This window comes from Mesoplodon mirus, assembly GCF_964341445.2.
Source record: "Mesoplodon mirus genome assembly, chromosome: 1".
In the NCBI taxonomy this organism is placed as follows: Eukaryota; Metazoa; Chordata; class Mammalia; order Artiodactyla; family Ziphiidae; genus Mesoplodon; species Mesoplodon mirus.
The window spans coordinates 23,536,264-23,556,207 of NC_138976.1; the positions used below are offsets into that span (position 1 = coordinate 23,536,264).

The 19,944-nt window shown below is 43.9% G+C and overlaps 1 protein-coding gene across 2 annotated transcripts in view; it reads left to right on the forward strand.

The window, feature by feature from the left end:
* The window catches only part of FRMPD1 (FERM and PDZ domain containing 1), a gene marked incomplete at its 5' end in the record, with an annotated part of 47,028 nt that overhangs the window by 18,120 nt on the left and 8,964 nt on the right, over positions 1-19,944 (forward strand). For both annotated transcript variants that reach the window (XM_082616263.1, XM_082616264.1), the window contains 10 exons: positions 1,071-1,116; positions 4,691-4,798; positions 8,339-8,434; positions 12,783-12,908; positions 13,983-14,102; positions 14,949-15,085; positions 16,108-16,234; positions 16,378-16,473; positions 18,689-18,871; positions 19,684-19,831. In XM_082616263.1, the coding sequence (XP_082472389.1) occupies positions 1,071-1,116; positions 4,691-4,798; positions 8,339-8,434; positions 12,783-12,908; positions 13,983-14,102; positions 14,949-15,085; positions 16,108-16,234; positions 16,378-16,473; positions 18,689-18,871; positions 19,684-19,831 (1,187 nt within the window). The remainder of the gene's footprint in view (positions 1-1,070; positions 1,117-4,690; positions 4,799-8,338; positions 8,435-12,782; positions 12,909-13,982; positions 14,103-14,948; positions 15,086-16,107; positions 16,235-16,377; positions 16,474-18,688; positions 18,872-19,683; positions 19,832-19,944) is intronic.

Genomic DNA, 19,944 nt, shown 5'->3' on the forward strand with positions numbered 1-19,944 from the left:
TCAAATGAAATTATTGTGCAAACTGCTTCTCTAGCAATGGCAAAGATACAGGAAAATATGTATCGATTTTTCAGTTCTGTCCTCTAATACAAAGTGGAAGTTTGGCACTTACCTGGTTGATTTGATCACTTTTGGAACCTAAGAGATTATAACAAAACAAAAATGTCTAGTATTTGATTAAATGATTGGGCCCGCCAACCTTGTGTGCCCAAACACCATAAACTTGATGGCTTTTATCTGATCAATGTTATCGACATTCATTTATTCTATTTCATGAATGTTTAGCCAGTTTTCTGAAATAGCAACCTAAGTTATCTGTGTTAATGCTCTGTTTTCTCTTCAAATTTTTTCCTTTTTTTTTTTTTTTTGGACGTAAACCTAGCTAGTGGTCATAGCAACTGGATGAGTTTTCCATCCTGACTAAATGAAAGATAAGTGGGGACTTCCCTGGTGGTGCAGTGGTTAAGAATCCGCCTGCCAATGCAGGGGACACGGGTTTGATCCCTGGTCAAGGAAGATCCCACATGCCACGGAGCAACTAAGCCCCTGTGCCACAACCACTGAGCCCGCATGCCACAACCACTGAGACCATGTGCCACAACTACTGAAGCCTGCGCACCTAGAGCCCCTGCTCTGCAACAAGAGAAGCCACCGCAATGAGAAGCCTGTGCACCGCAACGAAGAGTAGCCCCCGCTCACTGCAACTAGAGAAAGCCCACACGCAGCAACAAAGACCCAATGCAGCCAAAAATAAAATAAAATTTAAAAAAAGAAAGAAAGATAAGTGACTTAATTTAGTGGCTGTAGGTATGGACTAGATGGTAGAGGGAAGTATCTGAAGATCTTCTTAAGATAGCAGTGGCATCTGGGACAGCTTAAGTTCCTTCACAGATCACTGCTTTCTCAGTGTCCGTCTCAATTTTGCTGAGCCAAAGAAGCTGAGGAAAGAGAAGCTGCTTTGTAATTCTACCAGTCTTTTTGACCCTAACACACACACACACACACACACACACACACACGTGTATCACCCAGAATGATGACTTTTTTTTACCTTTATTCTTTTTTTTCAGGGAAGCTGAAGATTCTCTTTCAATCACGGTTGTTCGCTGCACATCGGTATATCTCTTTTTATGTCTTGTGTGTTAGTTTCACCCTCCTTGGCCCCAAGACCCTGTACCCGCAGCAGAATATCCCCCGTAGAGTAAACAGCCTGTGTGCCAGTATTGTGGAGGACACAGATGTGGGTCCAGGCTTCAAGAACTCATGGTCCAGCTAAGGAGACAGACCTGTGATTATGCAGAGTGGGATGACAAGGGTACCAAACTAGGAGTTTCAAGACAGGTCTGAGTGATATCACTGTGGAGCAGTCATTTAGTTTCAGTTTTGACTTTTGTAAAACAGAGATGAGGACAATAACTGCCTTGTCTATCTAATGGTTTGTTCTGAGGACCCAACAAGGTGTTGAATGTGAACGTGTTTTATCGGCCTCAAGGCAAGGTGTGGTACAGATGATGCACAGAAAGGCACCAGCCATCCTAAACCACCGTAGGCCTAGGAGTCCTTTATATGTGATACAGGGGAAAGTATATAATCAGATTGTAAGAGAAAACTACCAAGGAGGAAAAGTTGACAGAAAATTCTCATTTTGAGAGACTTTAGTACATACCTCTTAGCCTTGGCCACAAATAGACAAGAAAATAAATAGGGGCATAGAGAATTTTAATAATGCATTTAATGATCTAATCCAACTGACCACATACCAGACCACCAAAAAAACTAAATTCCCCAAAGAAACAACTGTGTAAGTCTCTTTTCCAGAATATAATAAAACACAAATTGATAGCTATCAAAAACTTAATTAAAACCACCCAGTCATTTGGAATAAAAATGCAGTCTCCTAGGTAAAGACAGAATCAAATGGAAAAGCAAAAATTACCATTATAGACTAGGTAGAAAATAATTAAAATTTAGAACTCTACTTCTTAGAACTTATTATATACAGTTGAAGCTATACTCAGAGTAAAATTCATAACCTTAAAAGTGATTTTATTATTTAACAAGAAAACAGTTTAAGTAAATATTCAGTGCAAGAAGTAGGAAGAAAAGACTAATAAAACAAGCATGAAGCAGATTAAAGAAGATGATAAAAATTTAAATCTAAATGATGCTTTGGAAAACAGAAAAAAATGGAAAGTTGATAAATCCAAGGGCTAGTTCTTTACAGGAAAAAAATTAAAAATAGGAGAACTCTAGGGAAAAGAAATATGTGGGCCTTACATGAAGGAAACTAGAATAATACTGAAGGAAGTAAAATTTTTCTTTAATATAAAAGGAGTTACATATTATGTTCCTTGATGGGAAGACTACTAATATGTTGGATTTTCTCATGTTAATGTATATGCTTAAGGAAAATTCAGACTCCCTGTGGGACTTTTATTTGGATTTTGACAAAGTATATCAAGGTGAGACTTATCAAGAAAATCTTTTTTTAAAAGGAATAATGAGGATGGCCTTGAAATACTAGATTTTAAAACTAATAAAGCTGCAGTAATTAAAACAGTGTGATATTGATGAAATGTTGGATATATCAATCTAATCAAATAGAAAGTCCAAGAATAGATACCAGTATAAGAATTTAGTATATGATAAATATGGCATCCCAAGTCAGTGGGAGAAAAGATGATTATTCCAGAAATTATACTGGGACATATCTCACACCATTTGATGTTAAAGACTTAAATATAAAAAACAAACCATAAAAATGTCAACAATATGGATGGGTGTCTATCCAGTCGTAAGTTGCAGAAAGAACCCCTAAGCATTTAGGGAGTGGGAGAAGGTACAGTGGAACAAACAGCTATTTCATTATGTGGAAAAAATTAAATTTCTGTGGTCCAAAAACTTCATAACACTAAAAAGCAAAGAAATTGTTGCCTCCTCTCCTTATTTGAAGTGTTATTTTTTGTTTGTTTGTTTCTTAGAAGTAGAACAGGAAAAAAACCCCACCTAAATAGGACTAGGATGTTTGCCATAAATATGAAAGACCAAGTGTTTTATGCACAGATAAATGGAGATTCTTCTATTCTAAATAGAAGAATTTATCTATGAAATAATGTGAAACCAATGCGTAAAAAAACAGTATACTGAAAGCTAATCGCTATAAATGATCATGCAGGTGTTGAGAGATTCTTTGCATTTAGCTGATTATCATCTCAGTGGAGAACATCTTAATCTTAATTAGGTAGTTCTTTTCCTACTCTATTTCCAAGAAATGATAGCAAAAGATAGCACTTGTTAAGTAAGGAGAGAAGGAAATAGCATATATCTGCCTCCTTTTAAAAAATAAAAAGTATAGGGGCTTCCCTGGTGACGCAGTGGTTGAGAGTCCGCCTGCCAATGCAGGGGACACGGGTTCGTGCCCCAGTCCGGGAAGATCCCACATGCCGTGGAGCGGCTGGGCCCGTGAGCCATGGCCGCTGAGCCCACGCGTCCAGAGCCTGCGCATTGCAATGGGAGAGGCGACAACAGTGAGAGGCCCGTGTACCACACACACACAAAAAAAACCCACTAAAATAAGATAAAAATAAAAAAATAAAAAGTATAGAGAGAGGAAAATTAACATGTTCCAGTACCATTCCTAAGATTCCTATGAGGTTCCCAAGAAAAGAGGAGTATGAATACTGTACTTTGGAGATCCTGCAGGGAAAGCTGATATTAGCCCAGGTGATGGCCCCTGTGCCCCTGTGAAACGCCCTGAATATTGTCTAGCCCACTCGGGCCTCTCACCAGAAGTTATATGATCGTAAGGCAAATGATCATACATATTTTACTTCAGCAAGAATGCTCATCTTTGTCCGAGTGGATTCTTAGAGCCCTCAAATGATTTGAAATTGATTAGGAATTATAAAATCCTAAGTTGGAATATTAATTACTGCTTCTCTAGGACATAGAATTTTATGATTAAAATATGCTTTGGTTTAATTGTATAGATCTGTATTTCTATTAATTATTTATAATACATTATTTATTATAATATTAATACTAATATTTAATGTCTTATTTAATTTGTGCCAAAAGAAAATCCTACGAGGTAGATATATTGGTTATCCCCCTTTTACAGATGAGGACACTATAGCCTCACAGGCACATGGTCTCACATGCAGAAATCAGTAGAGCTGGGCTTTTTTCAGGTAGTTAGACTCCAGAACCCATGCTCATTAGAATTATGCTGTTTCTGCCTCCTGGTCCAGTTCCCATACTGTGCAGAAGAGAAGACTGAAGGCCAGAGAAAGGAGTGTGTACACACACACACACACACACACACACAACTGGTTTTCTTCCATAACAATTTGTGTTTGAGGTAGTTCTCAGAACTGTTGAGTAGCTGAAGTTGGGTTGGAATTCAGATCTCTTTGCTCACAGGCCAGTTCTCTTTGTCTTCATCATACCACAGCCTTTGGCCACTGTATTGAATCTTGAGCTGTCCTCACACGCATAAGAACATTGGGTTGAGATCCCTAAATTTTATGAAAAGAGATCTCTAATGGGATGTCATCCTTCTCTGTGAGTTTTAACTGAATTCTCAACAGCTATCAAGCTTTTGCTTTTGTTTATAAAAAATGAGAAGATGTACATGGTTTATATGAAAGTCCCACATTTTTCTAAAGTGTGTCGTGTTAATGTTTTGCAGGGAGTCCCCAAGTCCTCCTTCCTAACGGAGGAGAAGCGAGCCAGGCTGAAGACCAACCCCGTGAAGGTGCACTTTGCAGAGGAAGTACTTGTCAGCGGACACAGCCAGGTGCGTCACTGGTCAGGGGGTTGAAATGACTCTTCATGAAGTGGGTGAGCTGCCTCCTGGCATGTATCTCCTGAAGACTCTGGAATCTGAAGCATGGAGGGGATGCAGAGGGAGTGCTGAGGGCTTGCTTGAGGCTCTGTGCCCCCTTAGTGAGGCACCTGCAAACGGTGGACAGGGAGAGACGCAGTGGGTGTGGCTCTGTCATTCTGTGACTCCATTTTTCTGCCCTTGAAATTTCAACAGATTCCAATTGTTCATTTCTCATTCTAAATCTTCAAACTTAGTATTCCCTCTGAAGGTGATATATTGATAGTAGTGATGGTGGCCGGGGGAGGGGGGGGCTTTGGTTTTTTTAAAGGGCCCATCATCTATTGAACCTCTATTGCGTGAATTTTGGGTACATAATCCTTAGTCATCACCATACCCTGCATGGGAGGTATTTTAACAAGAGAGGAAGCAGAGGCTTAGAGAGGTTAAGAGAATTAACCTCTGAGATCACATAGCTAGAAATACAGGAGCACAGGTCTGTGTGACTTCAGTTCTTCTGTTTTCCACTGTGATATGCTGTCTAGTCCTTTTTGATATGGGAATACCCAGGATTGGTGTGGTTGGATATGAGGGTTCAGAAGACAAGTTTGTAAAGGGAAAATTGTGGCTAGAGTTTGATGTTTTCAACGTGGACTGTTAAAGACTCATATATTCATAATTTAAATATTTTCCACCCGATGGTCTGTAACTATTACCATTCTGAATTCAGTGATCAATAATAGATTTTGAAACTTTCAAATCAGAGCTTGTCCTTATCTGGTTTTCTTAGCATGGAGACCAGTGAATGGGGAGTCACGGCCATTTTAACACAGGATTCAGGTGATCTGATTCACATCTGAAGAGCCCTTATTTTCTTCTTGTCCTGCTGCTTAACAGACTCCGCCTTCAGTTAGACCTCAGAGTAAAAGGTGGATTTGTTCAGGAAGGTCTAGTGGGAGGCCTAGTGTATTAATCAGAAAAGACCTGAGATCCTGGCAGTCTGAAATATTTGAGTCTCTGTGTGTCCATGTTTGTGAAAATGGATCAAACCTCTTCAGCAAATTAAATTTTGATTCAACATGTGTTTTTAAGAGTAGTACATAGTTGGGCTTCCCTGGTGGCGCAGTGGTTGAGAGTCCGGCTGCCGATGCAGGGGACACGGGTTTGTGCCCCGGTCCGGGAAGATCCCACATGCCACGGAGAGGCTGGGCCCATGAGCCAGGGCTGCTGAGCCTGTGCGTCTGGAGCCTGTGCTCTGCAACAGGAGAGGCCACAACAGTGAGAAGCCCGCGTACCGCAAAAAAAAAAAAAAAAAAAGAGTAGTACATAGTAAAGAGAAGTAGAAGCTAGGACCAACTAACAGAACAGGTAGAGAATAAGGGTTCTGCAGATGTGAACCAGATCCCCTGGGGAGACTTGCAGCTCAGGGTCCCGAGTCTCCGTATCAGCCACGTGAGGCAGAGACAGCCAAACCAGCAAGAGTTCATCATTGTGACCTACATTTTCATCCTCTCAGGTATTTAAAAGATGATAAAATCAGTCGCTAAACTTTCTCCCTTGAAACATACTAAGACCCTAGAAGAATCTGAAATAGGAAACCAACATTTGGGGGTTTGGGGTTTTTTTTATTATTGAGGTATAGTTGATATACAATATAAGTTTCAAGTTTCAACATTGTGATTCACAATCTTTAAAGGTTATATACTCCATTTATAGTTATTATAAAATTTTGGCCATATTCCCTGTGCTGATCAATATATCTTTGTAGCTTATTCATTTTATACATAGTAGTTGGTACCTCTTAATTCCCTACCCATACCTTGCCCCTCCACCTGCTCCCTAGTGGTAACCTCTAGTTTATTCTCTACATCTGTGAGTCTGTTTCTTTTTTGTTATATTCACTAGTTTGTTTTATTTTTTAGATTCCACATATAAGTGATATCATACAGTATTATCTTTCTCTGTCTGACTTAAGGAAACCGACACTTCAAATATGCTTAACTTTGCTAACCGTTAAAGAAATGCAAAGGAAAATATTAAGAACTGCTACTTTATACTTAGTAAATGAGCACAAATAAAGAAAAATGTAAGCCCTGATGCCAAGAAAGTAGCTACACTCATGTACTAATTGGTGGCTTTGTAAATTGATCTAATCTCTGGGAGTAGAAGAAAACAAAACTTAATGAATGCCATAAAAGTGGGCCAAGGATCACATTCTCATTAATTTAAGTTTATAAAATAATTTAAATGCAAAAATCCATGTAGTTAAAGATATCTGTTTTACTGATAGATAAATTGCAAATATTTTGAAAAAATGTTAAATGTCTAGGGCAGAGGAATGGTTAAAGAAATTCTGATATTCCAACTCAACAGACTCTTTATAAGTCCATTAAAATTATAAACATTAAACCCACATGAAGAAGTGTATATGTGTTGAGTAAAAATGCACATAGAATCGTGCATGTTCTATTAGTGTGGCTCTCTAAAAGCTATTTACAGGTATAGATAAAAATGGGAAGAAGCCTTAGAGAAAAGCCTTAGTTATGTGATGATGTTATGGATGTATTTTTTGGCAAATCACAAATAATAAAGTATCAAGGAAAACATGTCATACTTGGGAATTCCAAAGATTAAGATTTCTAAATACCCTAAACCAGAATAGTGAGATGACAACATGAGCGATGTGAAATCCCTCATCCCTGACTGAGTGTGAAATGGCACTGGGATATGACCATATTCCTTTTTCTTCCATAAAAGTACTGTGGTTTAAAAAAAAATTATGTAGAGTGATGAATGTGAGTCTTGCTTAAACGATACAAGTGGCCTTATATTTAAAAGATACAAAATTCTCATCTGAAAAAGACTGTCAGGTTTTTGAAAAAAGATGGTAAGCTTCTAACCCAGGTGGGCTTTGTACCCAAACTCTTTGCAGAGATTAGAGTTGGGGGCAGCTGATCTCATAAATCCGGAGTGATGGTTGGGATGAGTAGAGGCGGAGAGCAGCCCTCTGCCCTTTGGTGTTGCTTTACTGTAGGGAATGAAGCAGTAAAACGTTGAGGCGGCTCTGAGGGAGCATCCTACCCCCCGTTTCACCCAACCCCACAAGGCACAGTGCAAGAATCTCAGAAAGGCCCATCTGGGACTATGTGCATGCTTGTCACCTGACTTACCAAATTGCATCCCACAAGGGAGGCAACCAGCAGTGAAGTGTCAGCTGATGGCCACGTGACATCATACAGGCTCTCACAGTGGTGTCAGTATGCTCGTGGCAGGGCTCACTCTTCACCGTCTTCCAGTTCTAGTGGCTATCCCTGGAACAAAGCACGCCTGTATCTGTGTGGCATAGACCTCATCCATTGGAGAAATCTCCAAATGTCAAGAATCAGTCTACAACGTGGTGAGGAGGTTGGGGAGAATCCTGCTCTCCTCACCAGGCAGGGCCAGGGAATCTGAGGATCTGTCACAACCAGGGACAGGGAGGGACAGTTTCAACACTACTCTTGTGTTTTCCAGGGTAATTCTCTGCTGTGTATGCCCAACGTGCTCAAGGTGTACTTGGAGAATGGACAGACCAAAGCTTTCAAGTTTGAGGCACACACGACTGTGAAGGTATTCAGAATAAACTTGAATCTCTTTCCCAGTGAGAATTTGCTGGCTCCCAGGACCCCGGGAGCATCTTGCCAGGCAGCTACCTTGGTGATCTCACAACCACCATGGTCTGAGCACCTGCAGTAAACCAAGCACTGTGTTATCTCATTTAGTTGCACAAACACCCAGCAAGCTGGTATTTTAATCACCATCTTGCAGGGGAGGAAATCAGGGCTCAGAGAGATGAAGTACCCAATTCAACTCATAAGCTTTCACCCCTAACCACTGGGATTCCCTGCCTCTTGTATGGGACTCCACCTGCTACCCAAAAGACTAGAGTCGCTAAAATCCCAGGCAAGGTGTGCAGGCAGGTCCAGGCCCCTGTGAATTCTATTCTGGATGGAAGTCAGTTTGACTTACATTTAACAAGTTCCCCCAAAGGAGATACTCTGAGGCAGGTGGTACAAAATGAGGTAGAAAGTGGTCTCTGTCTCCCAGGAGCTTGTAGTCTAGTTGAGGGAAGATGGACATTCTTGGAACTCCCAGTAGTCCAGGGCAGGACGAAGTAAGGGCTGTAAAGAGAGGGACAAGGAAGTGCTCAGCACACAAGGGAAAGAGCACCATCTTTCCATCTGACCATGTTCTGTCCTGTCAGGACGTCAGAGAAGGCTTTGCAAAGAAGCTGGACCTGAGCTGAGCTTTGAAGTGTTTCTAAGACTTCAACAAGCACAGGTGGGGACAGGGTTTTTGAGGAGTTCGAGGGTGCACATCAATCTGAAGAAGTCCCATGAACTAAGGCAGAGAGCCAGTAAGACAGGCATTGCCCAGGAAGTAGTAAACCATCCCACAGGACTGGAACACAGGCCATTTTCTCATGGGAGGAGTGGGAGATGGCACAAGCTGGCTGGGGACGGCCTCGAATGGCAGGCAACGGAGTTTGGATTTTATCCATAGACAATAAGGGATGGCACTATAGTTTCTGAACAAGGAAGCAAATAGTGTTAGAGGGAGGCACCAGGGAAGAAGCAAAGAAAGGAGTTGTTCAAACATTAAAAATCGTGTAAGTGTCAACACTGAGCCCAGCTCTTCTGATACTGGGGGAAGAGCAGGTTCAGGTGGGCAGGTGCAGCTATAGGTACCAGACAGTAGCCAAGATACACACACACACACACACACACACACGCACATGCATTTGAGTGCACACATTCATACTCAATGCACACACATACACCAGTGTTCCCTGGCACCTCCCTTTGGCAGTTCCTAGGGCTGCCCCAAATGCCCTATTCCATTCTTATCTTGGTGTGACTGAGGAGAAGCTGGAGAAAGCCTGTCTGACCCTGGGAAGCTCAAACCCAAAGGAGGAAGGGAGGGGGGAATGGATTTGTTCAGTGTTCACTACATGTCTGGCACTTCCCTGGGTACTTCCTCGTGCACTATCTCACTTAATGCCCCCAGTAACCTTGTAAAGTGACAATTATTAACCTACTTTTCAGATGAGAACACTGGCCCAAGAGATCCCAAACTTGTCAAGGTCAGCTAGCTCCTAACTGGCTTCCAACTTGGTCTGTTGCTCTGAACCCTGCACTGGAGGTGGCCACGCTGCCATTCTGCATGAAAGTTGTGCAAATGCGTTAGACAAGGTGTCTACTTCTGTCATCTTTGAGCAAAGTGCATTGGAATGGAGGGGATGATTTATTTAAAGTGAGTCCCCCTTTGGTGGCCAAAAAGACTTTGAGATGATTTACACACACCGCAGGGGAATTAAAGCCAAGATGACAGATGGAGTTGGCGAAATGGGGAAGGAGTTAGCTGGTATAATACTGGTTAATTTTACTTCCCTGTAGTAGCCGAATTTTTAAAAAGCAAGTCTTTTAGCTCTTTATGACAGAAAGAGGGAGGTATATAAACAAATCCCCAAATGGGTAAAAAAGGGAAAAACCACTGTCAGTTCATCAGTGACTTCTCTTCCCCACTGCCTTATCAAGAGAAGCAAATTTCTTACATTAGAAAACCTCTTTCTCTAAATCAAGGAAAATAACATGTCATTTGACCCAGTGAACATTTAGTGACTCTTTTGTGTGTGCCGGCAAAGCTGTTGATGATACAGAAATAGGTTATCCTGGGTCACTCCCTTAGGGAGCCTAGAGTCTTGGGGTGGGGCTGGGGTGGGGCTGGGGTGAGGAGATGAGACCTGGGGTTATTTCACAAGGAGACTGTTGTGGGTACAGTGTGCTCAGAACCAGGAAATCGGGATGTGAAAATGGTGTGGTGTGGGCTCTAGGAAGAGAGAGCTTCCAGCTGGGTGGCAAGGAAAGGCCCCCAGGATGTGATGGCCTATGAGGCCGACTTGGAAAGATGGACAGGAATGGGTCAGGAGTGGTAGGTGAAGACAGCTTCCCGGACATGTGGAATGACACCAACAAAGATCCAGTGATGGGAAAGTTTGGCAAGTATATGGGGCTTGCGAGCAGGGTACATTGGAAGAAGCAGCAGAAGATAAAGTGGGAGAAGTGGGCTGGCACCTGATACTTGAGAGCCTTGAATATTAAGCTAAGGAGTTTGGATTTGGGCTAGTGGGCCATGGGGACCACTGAATATTCTTGAGCCAGGGACAGCATGAGAAGTACAAGGCTTAGACAAGTTTCTCTAGATCAGGGGTCAGCAAACTTGTTCTGTAAAGAGGCAGATAATATTTTAGGTTTTGCAGGCCATGGAGCTTCTGTCATGGTTACTCAACTCTGCCATTGTAGAGAATGGGCATGGCTGGGTTCCCATATAACTTTAATTAAAAAAACAAGCAGTGGACCAGATTTGGCCCACAGGTGATGGTTTGCCAACCCCTGCTCTAGATGCAAGGTGGAGGTCAGATGGGTCGTGGGGTGGGGTCCTTAGGGCACCACTCAACAAAGCCAGGAGAAATGTGTGAACTCAAGCCAAATGGAGAATGGAGAGAGGGGACAGAGTCCACTGAGGGGCTCTCCATCATGGCCAGCTCACAGCAGGCATTGAATTAATGTTGTTGAGTTACAGAAGCAGATAGACCCTTCAGGACTAAGTCACTGGTCAGTTATGGAGGGCGGTGGAGCAAGTGGGAAGAGGATTCAGAACTGGGAGCTGTGAGGAGCAGATAGCACCTGATGGTGTGGCACTTACTAAATCTGAGATTCTGGCAGGACATCTATGATGAGTCTGTGATGATTATTTATTCACTGAGTGAAAGTTTATTGAGCATCACTGAGTGCCAAGCTTTGGGGATATAATGGAGCACAAGACAAGCAAGGTTCACATTCTGGGGAAGTTAGCATCTAGCGGGGTAAATGACAATAAGCAAGAAGACAAATAGCAGCAGCTAGCATGTATTGAACACTTGCCATCTGCCAGGTGCGATTCTAAATGCCATATATGGGGAAATTAATTTACCGCACACAACCCCTGAGAGAGGTGTGAATATTATGACCATCTTAGAGATGAAAACATTGAGGCATAGAGAGAGTAAGCACTTTGTCCAGGGACACACAGCTAGTGAGTGGAAGTCTAGGTCTAGAGCCCATTCACTTAACTTTACTGTACTGTCTTATCTATTACTAGAGAACAGAGCTGTCGTTGAAGAAAATCATATCCAGTAGTGATGAAGGAAATCAACAGGACCTGGGACAGAGAATAGCAGGGGCAATCCCATTTAGACACAGCGACCAGAGAAGTTTTCTCTGAAGAGAAAGAAACAGCCTTGTGAAGAGTGTGGGAGGAGTCTGCCAGGCAGAGGGAACAACATTGTGAATGCCCTGAGGGAGCAAAGACCTTGTGATGACAAGCAGCCACTGTAGTGAACGAGGAAAATGTGGCATGGCAACTCTGGTGGCACAGTATTAATTATCATGTCATCCCATCAGCCCCTCTAAATAGGCATCCTTATCCTCCATTTCATAGGAAGAAACAGGTTCAGAAGCATCAGGTTGATTTCCCGTAGTTGCATAGAGAGTAGGTGGTGTGATTCTGTCTGGTAAGCAGTTGATGATGCAGACTCCAGGGAGAGGATGAATCTGGAGACCTTGAAGAGAGGCATAAGGCCCCAAAGGATAGCTTCAGCCTTTCGAGTAAAGCAAGAGAGGGTGGCCTTATGGGTGGTGCTGGAGCCTTGAGGGAAGGGGAGCGGTGGGTGTAGGACCTTGAGGGGCAATGAGAAGTCCCACGTGTGGCCCGTCAAGATTTGGCTGCCTGCGTTGGCAGTGGACCCAGTCAGTGTAGGCCTTTCTCTCCCCAGCTGCACCGAGGAGCAGAGAGAAAGTGAAGGGAGTCCTCCCTGCTCTGTGCCTGAACGTGAGGGCTGGCCTGTTCCTCGGTGACCCTCATGCCTCTGTGCCTGCAGGACATCATCCTCACGGTGAAGGAGAAGCTGTCGATCCGAAGTATGGAGTACTTTGCGCTGGCCCTGGAGGAGCAGTACAACATCTCACGGCTGCACCTGCTGCACGAGGAGGAGCTCATCCAGCAGGTACCACCTGCTTCTGCTCCTGGTGGGGAGATCTGGGCTGGGCAAGCTGCACGCCTCAGCCAGAACCTTTGGGTATAGGGCTGAGTGCATCTGCAGGTTTGATGCACTTCCTTGTGCTAAGAAGGCACAGAGCTCACTCAGCCTGGATTTTGTATGAGGTAGGCAGGCCCCCATTTTGCAGACAAGGAGACAGAGGCTTAGAGAAGTAAGGTGACTTACTCAAGGTAACACAGCCAATAGATCTCTATCTTTTGCTTCCAATTCTGATGACCTTCCTCTGAACCTGCTGCCTTTGAGATGTCAGGGAAGCATCTGTTGCTGTGTCTAAGCCCTTTTTGTGAGACTTGCCCTCGAGCTCGTCCTTGACGGCAGGACAGGGCTAACACAGTCAGTCCACCTGTACCACTCAATCTTTCAGCCACTCAGTGATTTGTAATACCAGCTTTTTAAAGCCAAACACAGGTCAGTTCCATAATTTTTAAGAAGAGAAACAGCATGAGCAAGGCATGAGCTCATGGAAGCCGCTCTGAGCGTTCTTCACTGCAGATGAATTCCTACCATGGTCACTCATCATCTAATACTGCTGCTTACAAACTTTTTTTTTTAATCACCTCTGTTCCATTAGCATTGGAAAAAGAAATCAAGTTAAATCACTAAGATCGTTGAAGTGAAAAAGGAGTAAGGTACAGGAGAGAGAGAGATATATACACACACACATAGATATGTATATATATAATGTATAATATACTATTATTTGTGGAAAAGAAAAGAATGTACATTTATAGGAGCATATATACACATAGACTGTCTCTGGAACAGTATATAAGAAACCAGTTGCAGAGATTTCTTCTGGAAAGGGGTTGATGGGATCAGTGGGAAACTTTGCTCTTTTGAGCCTTTTACATTTTATACCCATGGGAAAGTTAAATCGGCCGCAAAGGTCTGCACTGACTGGGGAAGCACTAAAACTGAAACCTCTGGGAAGTGTCTTTCATTGTCTTTTTTTAAAAGTTGTTTTGTGGAATAACTGTGAGAACAAAAGCAGGTGAATCGTGTCTCTCTTACGCATCCCAGGTGGTACAAAGGGAAGAGTCACATGACTACCGCTGCCTCTTCAGGGTGTGTTTTGTTCCCAAGGACCCCCTGGACCTCCTGAAAGAAGACCCAGTAGCCTTTGAATACCTCTATCTGCAGGTGACCCGGTCTGCCCTTCCTAAAATAACAGTGGTTGTTCTCCAAGGTGGCACATTGGGTTATTTTGAACATGAGCTCAAGGCAATTAAGCAGCTCCCTGGTAGGGATTATCTTTATCTGAGGGAGAGTGGGCCTGATTATCCCTCAGCATTCCTTTTTATGTCACTGTGTTGCTATGTTAGGAGATTTGCAATATATTAATGAAATTAAGGCTTAGTCCTCAATGTAGATGATACATTTTCTAATACCATTTAGGATCTTTAGAGTTACAATTTTTATTGCTAAAAGGGGCATTAGTACTTCAGAGCCTTACTTCAGAAATGATGAAACTGAGTCTTGGAAAGGTCACATAATCTGCCTGGGTTACCCATTTGGTGGTGGAGCCAGAAATGGGTTCCTTGACCTCCCAGCCTGGTGTTCCCCCTGCTCTGCTTCCTTAGGTGAGGTTTATTATGTCATTTTTATTCTGATGAAAAACTCATTTGGGAGACATCACCATTTTACAGATGAGATAACTAGGTGTATTGACTTGCCCACAGTCTTATAAACATGGTGGCAGCAAATAATAACAGCAGCAGCAGTACTTTATATTTGAATGACACAGCGTCCCCACACCTGCTTTCAAATGCATTATCCAATGTAAACCTCAGAGAAGCCACATAAGGCAGATGTGACTGTCCTCATTCATCAAGGGGAAGTACCAGTGCACAGATAGTCTTAGTCAAGTAACCAAGGTCACACAGCCCAGAATTGGCAGAGCCAGGTCTCAAAGCTGCCTTTCACCTGAGAGAACAAGGAACACAATCTGTTCTTGTTTCCCAGTTCCTCTGATCTAATCTCTCCTAGAGCTGCAGCGATGTGCTCCAGGAGCGCTTTGCCGTGGAAATGAAATGCAGCTCTGCGCTCCGGCTCGCGGCCCTGCACATCCAGGAGCGGATCTACGCATGTGCCCAGCCACAGAAGATCTCTTTGAAATACATAGAGTGAGTGGCAGGGGACTTCTGTGTCCCGCCAGCAGCAGCTGTGTTGCATTTGTAACTTGGCTGGCCCTGGGCCAGGATGGCCAGATTCACAGAAAGCTGATAGTCACCCACCTACCCATCTGTCTGTTGTCTTCCCATTCATTTCCCTCTCCACCCTGTCCAACCCAGCCTGGCTTCCCCAGATATCAGAACCTGGCTGCTCCCTCCGGGGCAGAAACCACCTCCAGATGGAATGACATAGGATCCCTTTGTAATTTCCCAGTTCCTGGGAGGATGTCTCGGGAAATCAGTTGACAACTTCAGCATAAAGCTCTTCTGAGGGCAGGAATGCCTTGAAAATTCATTTGGTGTGAACCAATCATGTTGCATTAGATTCCTATTAGGGTAGTTTCAAGTCCTGAGGTTCTAATACCTCCTGATTCTCAGCTTAAAATTTCACCTCGCTCTGTGTGGTGTCACCCCGATTTGCTAACCTCTTGCCTGAGCATCAAAATCGGATGGGGAATTATATTTTAAAAAATAAAACAAATCCTTGGCCTTACCCCTGATATACTAGGTCAAATCTCTAGGGAGTGGTACCTGAGAACCTGTATTTTTAATGAGTTTGTTGGGAGGTTTTGAGGTTGTTAGGCTAGCATCATTCTGGAGCATGGCCTCAGGGATTCACAGGTGCTACGTGTTGCCCCATGAGAGCGTGCTATACAGGTGTGATGAGTATTGAGCTCCTAGAATGATCATGGGGTTTAATTCCTGAATGGCTTGTTTTTGTGGAGTGTGTGTGTGTTTGAATCGAGGGATAGATAGATAGATAGATAGATAATTACACAAACACACACACACTCTTCATGTATATATTTACATACACTCCACAAAACCAGCCATATATATCTTCTGCTGAGAAAGAAGCTCATAATTACAGTATTCTTAGAACACTAAGTACTGAATCAAATATAATTATGCTCTTCATTAGAGTCAAGTACACTGTAAAAATGGGCCTCCTTGTCTCCAATGTCTTTTGGCAGGAAGGATTGGGGAATAGAGAACTTTATATCTCCAACTTTGCTACGAAACATGAAAGGAAAAGACATCAAGAAAGCCATCAGCTTCCACATGAAGAGGAACCAGAATTTGCTGGAACCCAGACAGAAGGTAATGTAGCCACAGCCCCTGTCGATCACACAGCTGTCTGTTGTGAAACCTCAGGGAAAGAATTTTCAACATTGACTGCATTTGAGACAAATGAAAACTCTGACTTCAACAGTCTTTTTCATTTTCTTTTTTCCTTACTTAAGCAACTTATTTCTGCTGCCCAGCTACGTTTAAGTTATCTACAGATCCTTGGGGAACTCAAGACATACGGTGGGAAAATCTTTAATGCTACTTTAATGGTATGTATTAAAGAACTGTGGGGTCCTACCCTTATAAAGGTTGCAAGAGGTTCTCTGACGATCAATGTATCTTTTAGCCTAAAATTCCTGAGGACTGGGTCATGGACTAGAATTTGTTTGGGAAACCAAATATTATGCCATTGGGGAGCGTCTATCAAGCCATTGCTTAGAGCCAGCCCTCGGACAGATGCTGGGGGAGGCAGAGCTGAATGAGATGTGATTCCCACCCTAAAATGATGGAGCAAGGCACCCAACAAGACAAAGCAAAGCCACAAGAGGCACAGGACCATTGCTGTGGGGTTTGATGACAGAGGCCACCACTGCTAGCTTCAGGTTGAGTGGGGAAGAAGGGCTTAAGGGAAGGCAAGAAGGTTGGATTTGGCCAGATTTCAGTACAGAGGAAAGGCGTTTTGAGGGCAGGGTACTGTAAGAAGTTTACCCTGGAGCTTTGGGTATATGAAGGTAAAGAGGAAAAAATGGAAATCATGAAGGAAAGATAAGAATGTTAGACTGACTGCCATGCTGGGGCCCCGGTTGTTCAGAAGAAGGGAAGAAGTAAGGGGTGGAAGGATGAGAAGGGAAAAGAGAAGCAAAAGAGCCCCCTGCTGTGTTACCCATTCCTCCCCTGGCCTGCCTTTTGGAGCCTAGGCCTAGAGCTATGTGCTTTGTGGCAGTCAGTGATGGGGGGCGTGGCCTAAGGGAACTCTCCCTCACCATTCAGTCAGCCCCAGAACTCTCCAGCACAAAGCCAGACAATTTACCAGTTTTATATATATATATATATTATAATAGCAAAACTCCTTTCAGTGGATTTGGTGTGCCTCTCAGTCATTTACAGCAGTGATGGGTCAATTTAATCAGACTGCTGACCTAACAATGTAAATGGAAAAAGGGAATCAGTATTTTGACAGAAAGGAAGAGCATCAGATAGTCAGAGGGACAAATAGATTGAGTCTTTGTACAAGTAGAGGACTAAATGGTAGAAAAGAGACTAGATCACAGCAAGGAAACTTGAAAGTACAAGAAAAACTACCCACTTTTCCCAAGGGCTAAACCTGCCCTCTGCCAACTGTCTAGGTCCCGTCCCCAGCTCCTCTTTACCTTTCCTGTCTAAGGAAAGAGCTGGTAGTGGGAGGAGAAACCAACCACGTTGAACTGGCTCAGGGTGCTTGCTGGGCACTGGGGGTTACAAATGTAGATACATGCAGACTCTGTTGTCAGGGACCTTAGCATGGAATATGACTTAAATACAAAAAATTACAGTAAGAAGTCTTACCTCAGTGCTATCAGAGAAGTGCAGAGGATATGGTGTGAAAACAACACAGAGGAAAAGGACTGTTGTGGTTTGAGGAGCAGGTCAGGCCGATGTTTTCTGTAGGCAGTAGGGTTTTTTGTTTGTTTGTTTGGTTTGTGGTACGTGGGCCTCTCACTGTTGTGGCCTCCCCCGTTGAGGAGCACAGGCTCCGGACACGCAGGCTCAGCGGCCATGGCTCACGGGCCCAGCCGCTCCGCGGCATGTGGGATCTTCCCGGACCGGGGCACGAACCCGTGTCCCCTGCATCGGCAGGCGGACTCTCAACCACTGCGCCACCCGGGAAGCCCCAGCAGTAGGTTTTTTTTTTTGTTTTTTTTTTTTCCGTACGCGGGCCTCTCACTGTTGTGGCCTCTCCCGTTGCGGAGCACAGGCTCCGGATGCGCAGGCTCAGCGGCCATGGCTCACGGGCCCAGCCGCTCCGCGGCATATGGGATCCTCCCAGACCGGGGCACGAACCCGTATCCCCTGCATCGGCAGGCGGACTCTCAACCACTGCGCCACCAGGGAGGCCCTAGCAGTAGGTTTTGATGGAAGCTTTTAAAGAAGGGTCAGGGTTTCAGTAGATAGTGATGACAGGCAAGGGATTCCAAGAGGAGGGCACAGCATGAATATAGGTACATAGGTGTGAAAGTATATGGTTGTGTTTATGGAACAGGTCAAAGTCCTGTGGTTTGATTCTCTATTGTGAAGTGTATTATGGGAGATAAAGTTATACTTAATTTATCTGTAGATGGGGCCCAGGTTAGGCTATCACCTAACTTGGTAGTCTAGAGGAGTGGTGGTGAGGACCTGAAATAAGAATCAAGGGGTTTGCAGAGAGAGGTATCATGTCCTACATGTATAATGTATTTTTTCACTAGCTTGTGAATGGAAACTAATTCTCTTTCCCCTCTTCTGCAGTTACAGGATAGAGAATCCTACATTGCCCTTCTAGTTGGAGCCAAGTATGGCATCAGCCACATTATCAACAGCAAACTCAACATCATGTCCACGTTGGCAGAGTTTGCAAACATCAGTCGTGTGGAGCTGACAGAAGAGTCTGAGAAAGTGAGCATGGTCAAAGTGCATCTTCAGAACATCAAGGTAATACATGGGGAAGAGATTTTTGAGTCCAGCTTCTGGAATCTGGGGCTAAATATTCAAGGGTAGTTTATATGAGTTTGGATATTAAGAAAGTCTAATGTCCAACATTTGCTTAAGAGGTAGAATTGTCCATCCTGTCCCATCAAAGGGAAAGTGATAAACAGGGTGCATTTTCCTGGACAGGTCCTAAAAGGTTTTTTATATAAACTGAGCTGGACCATGTCCTTTCCTGATGGGTTCAGAAACTTAGATGGGAGCACCAGAGGGTTTTATTACATGCATGGGACCAGAATGGCTGCCCAAGATTTTGGATGGCAGCAGTTAAAATGGGTAAATGGTGTGGGGTACTTCCTGAGCCTCTCTGGAAGGTCCTACAGTTATCCTGCCTTCCTTTGATTTAATCCCAACATGCTCAGGGCTGGTGCTTCATTCTTCTTATCCCCCTCTCCTCCTTCTCTACTCGCTCCTGCTCCTTTTCCTTTTCCAGTTCAGGTCTTGAAGGGGCCCCATGGTTTGAATGAACAGGGTAGGGTGGTTGGGATAGGGGGACAGGAGACATTGTGGAGATTGGATGGGAGGAGCCCACTGGGCACATGTGAGTGTGTGTGCATGCATGTGTGGTTGTGGGTGTGCACACGTGTGCACACTCATTTCAAGTCTTGTAGATGAGAAAATGGGACACCAGAGGGCCTGCCTGTGGACCATGGCTGGATTTAGCTGGAATCTCTCACTGGCGCCACATGGCCTTGTTGCCAGTCTTCAGACTATCCCTTAGCCCTTTATAAGCATAAGAGCTCTGTTTACCTTCAAAGGTTCTGACTTTGCTGCTGGAATCCAACAGTGCAAAAGACCTAGCCTGCCTGATTGCTGGGTACTACAGGCTATATGTCGACCCAGTTACCTCCGTTTTCCTCTGGCCGGGAAACAAACAACAGGTGCACCGGGTATCTGCTGAAGAAGGTGAGGTGCTGAGGCTTGCCCCAGTAAGGACAGGCCCATTTCACTGCCTTGTAGGTCAGGGAAGCCTAAAAGGAGGTGGTGCATTGAATGGAGCTGAGACTCCCACTCAAGTG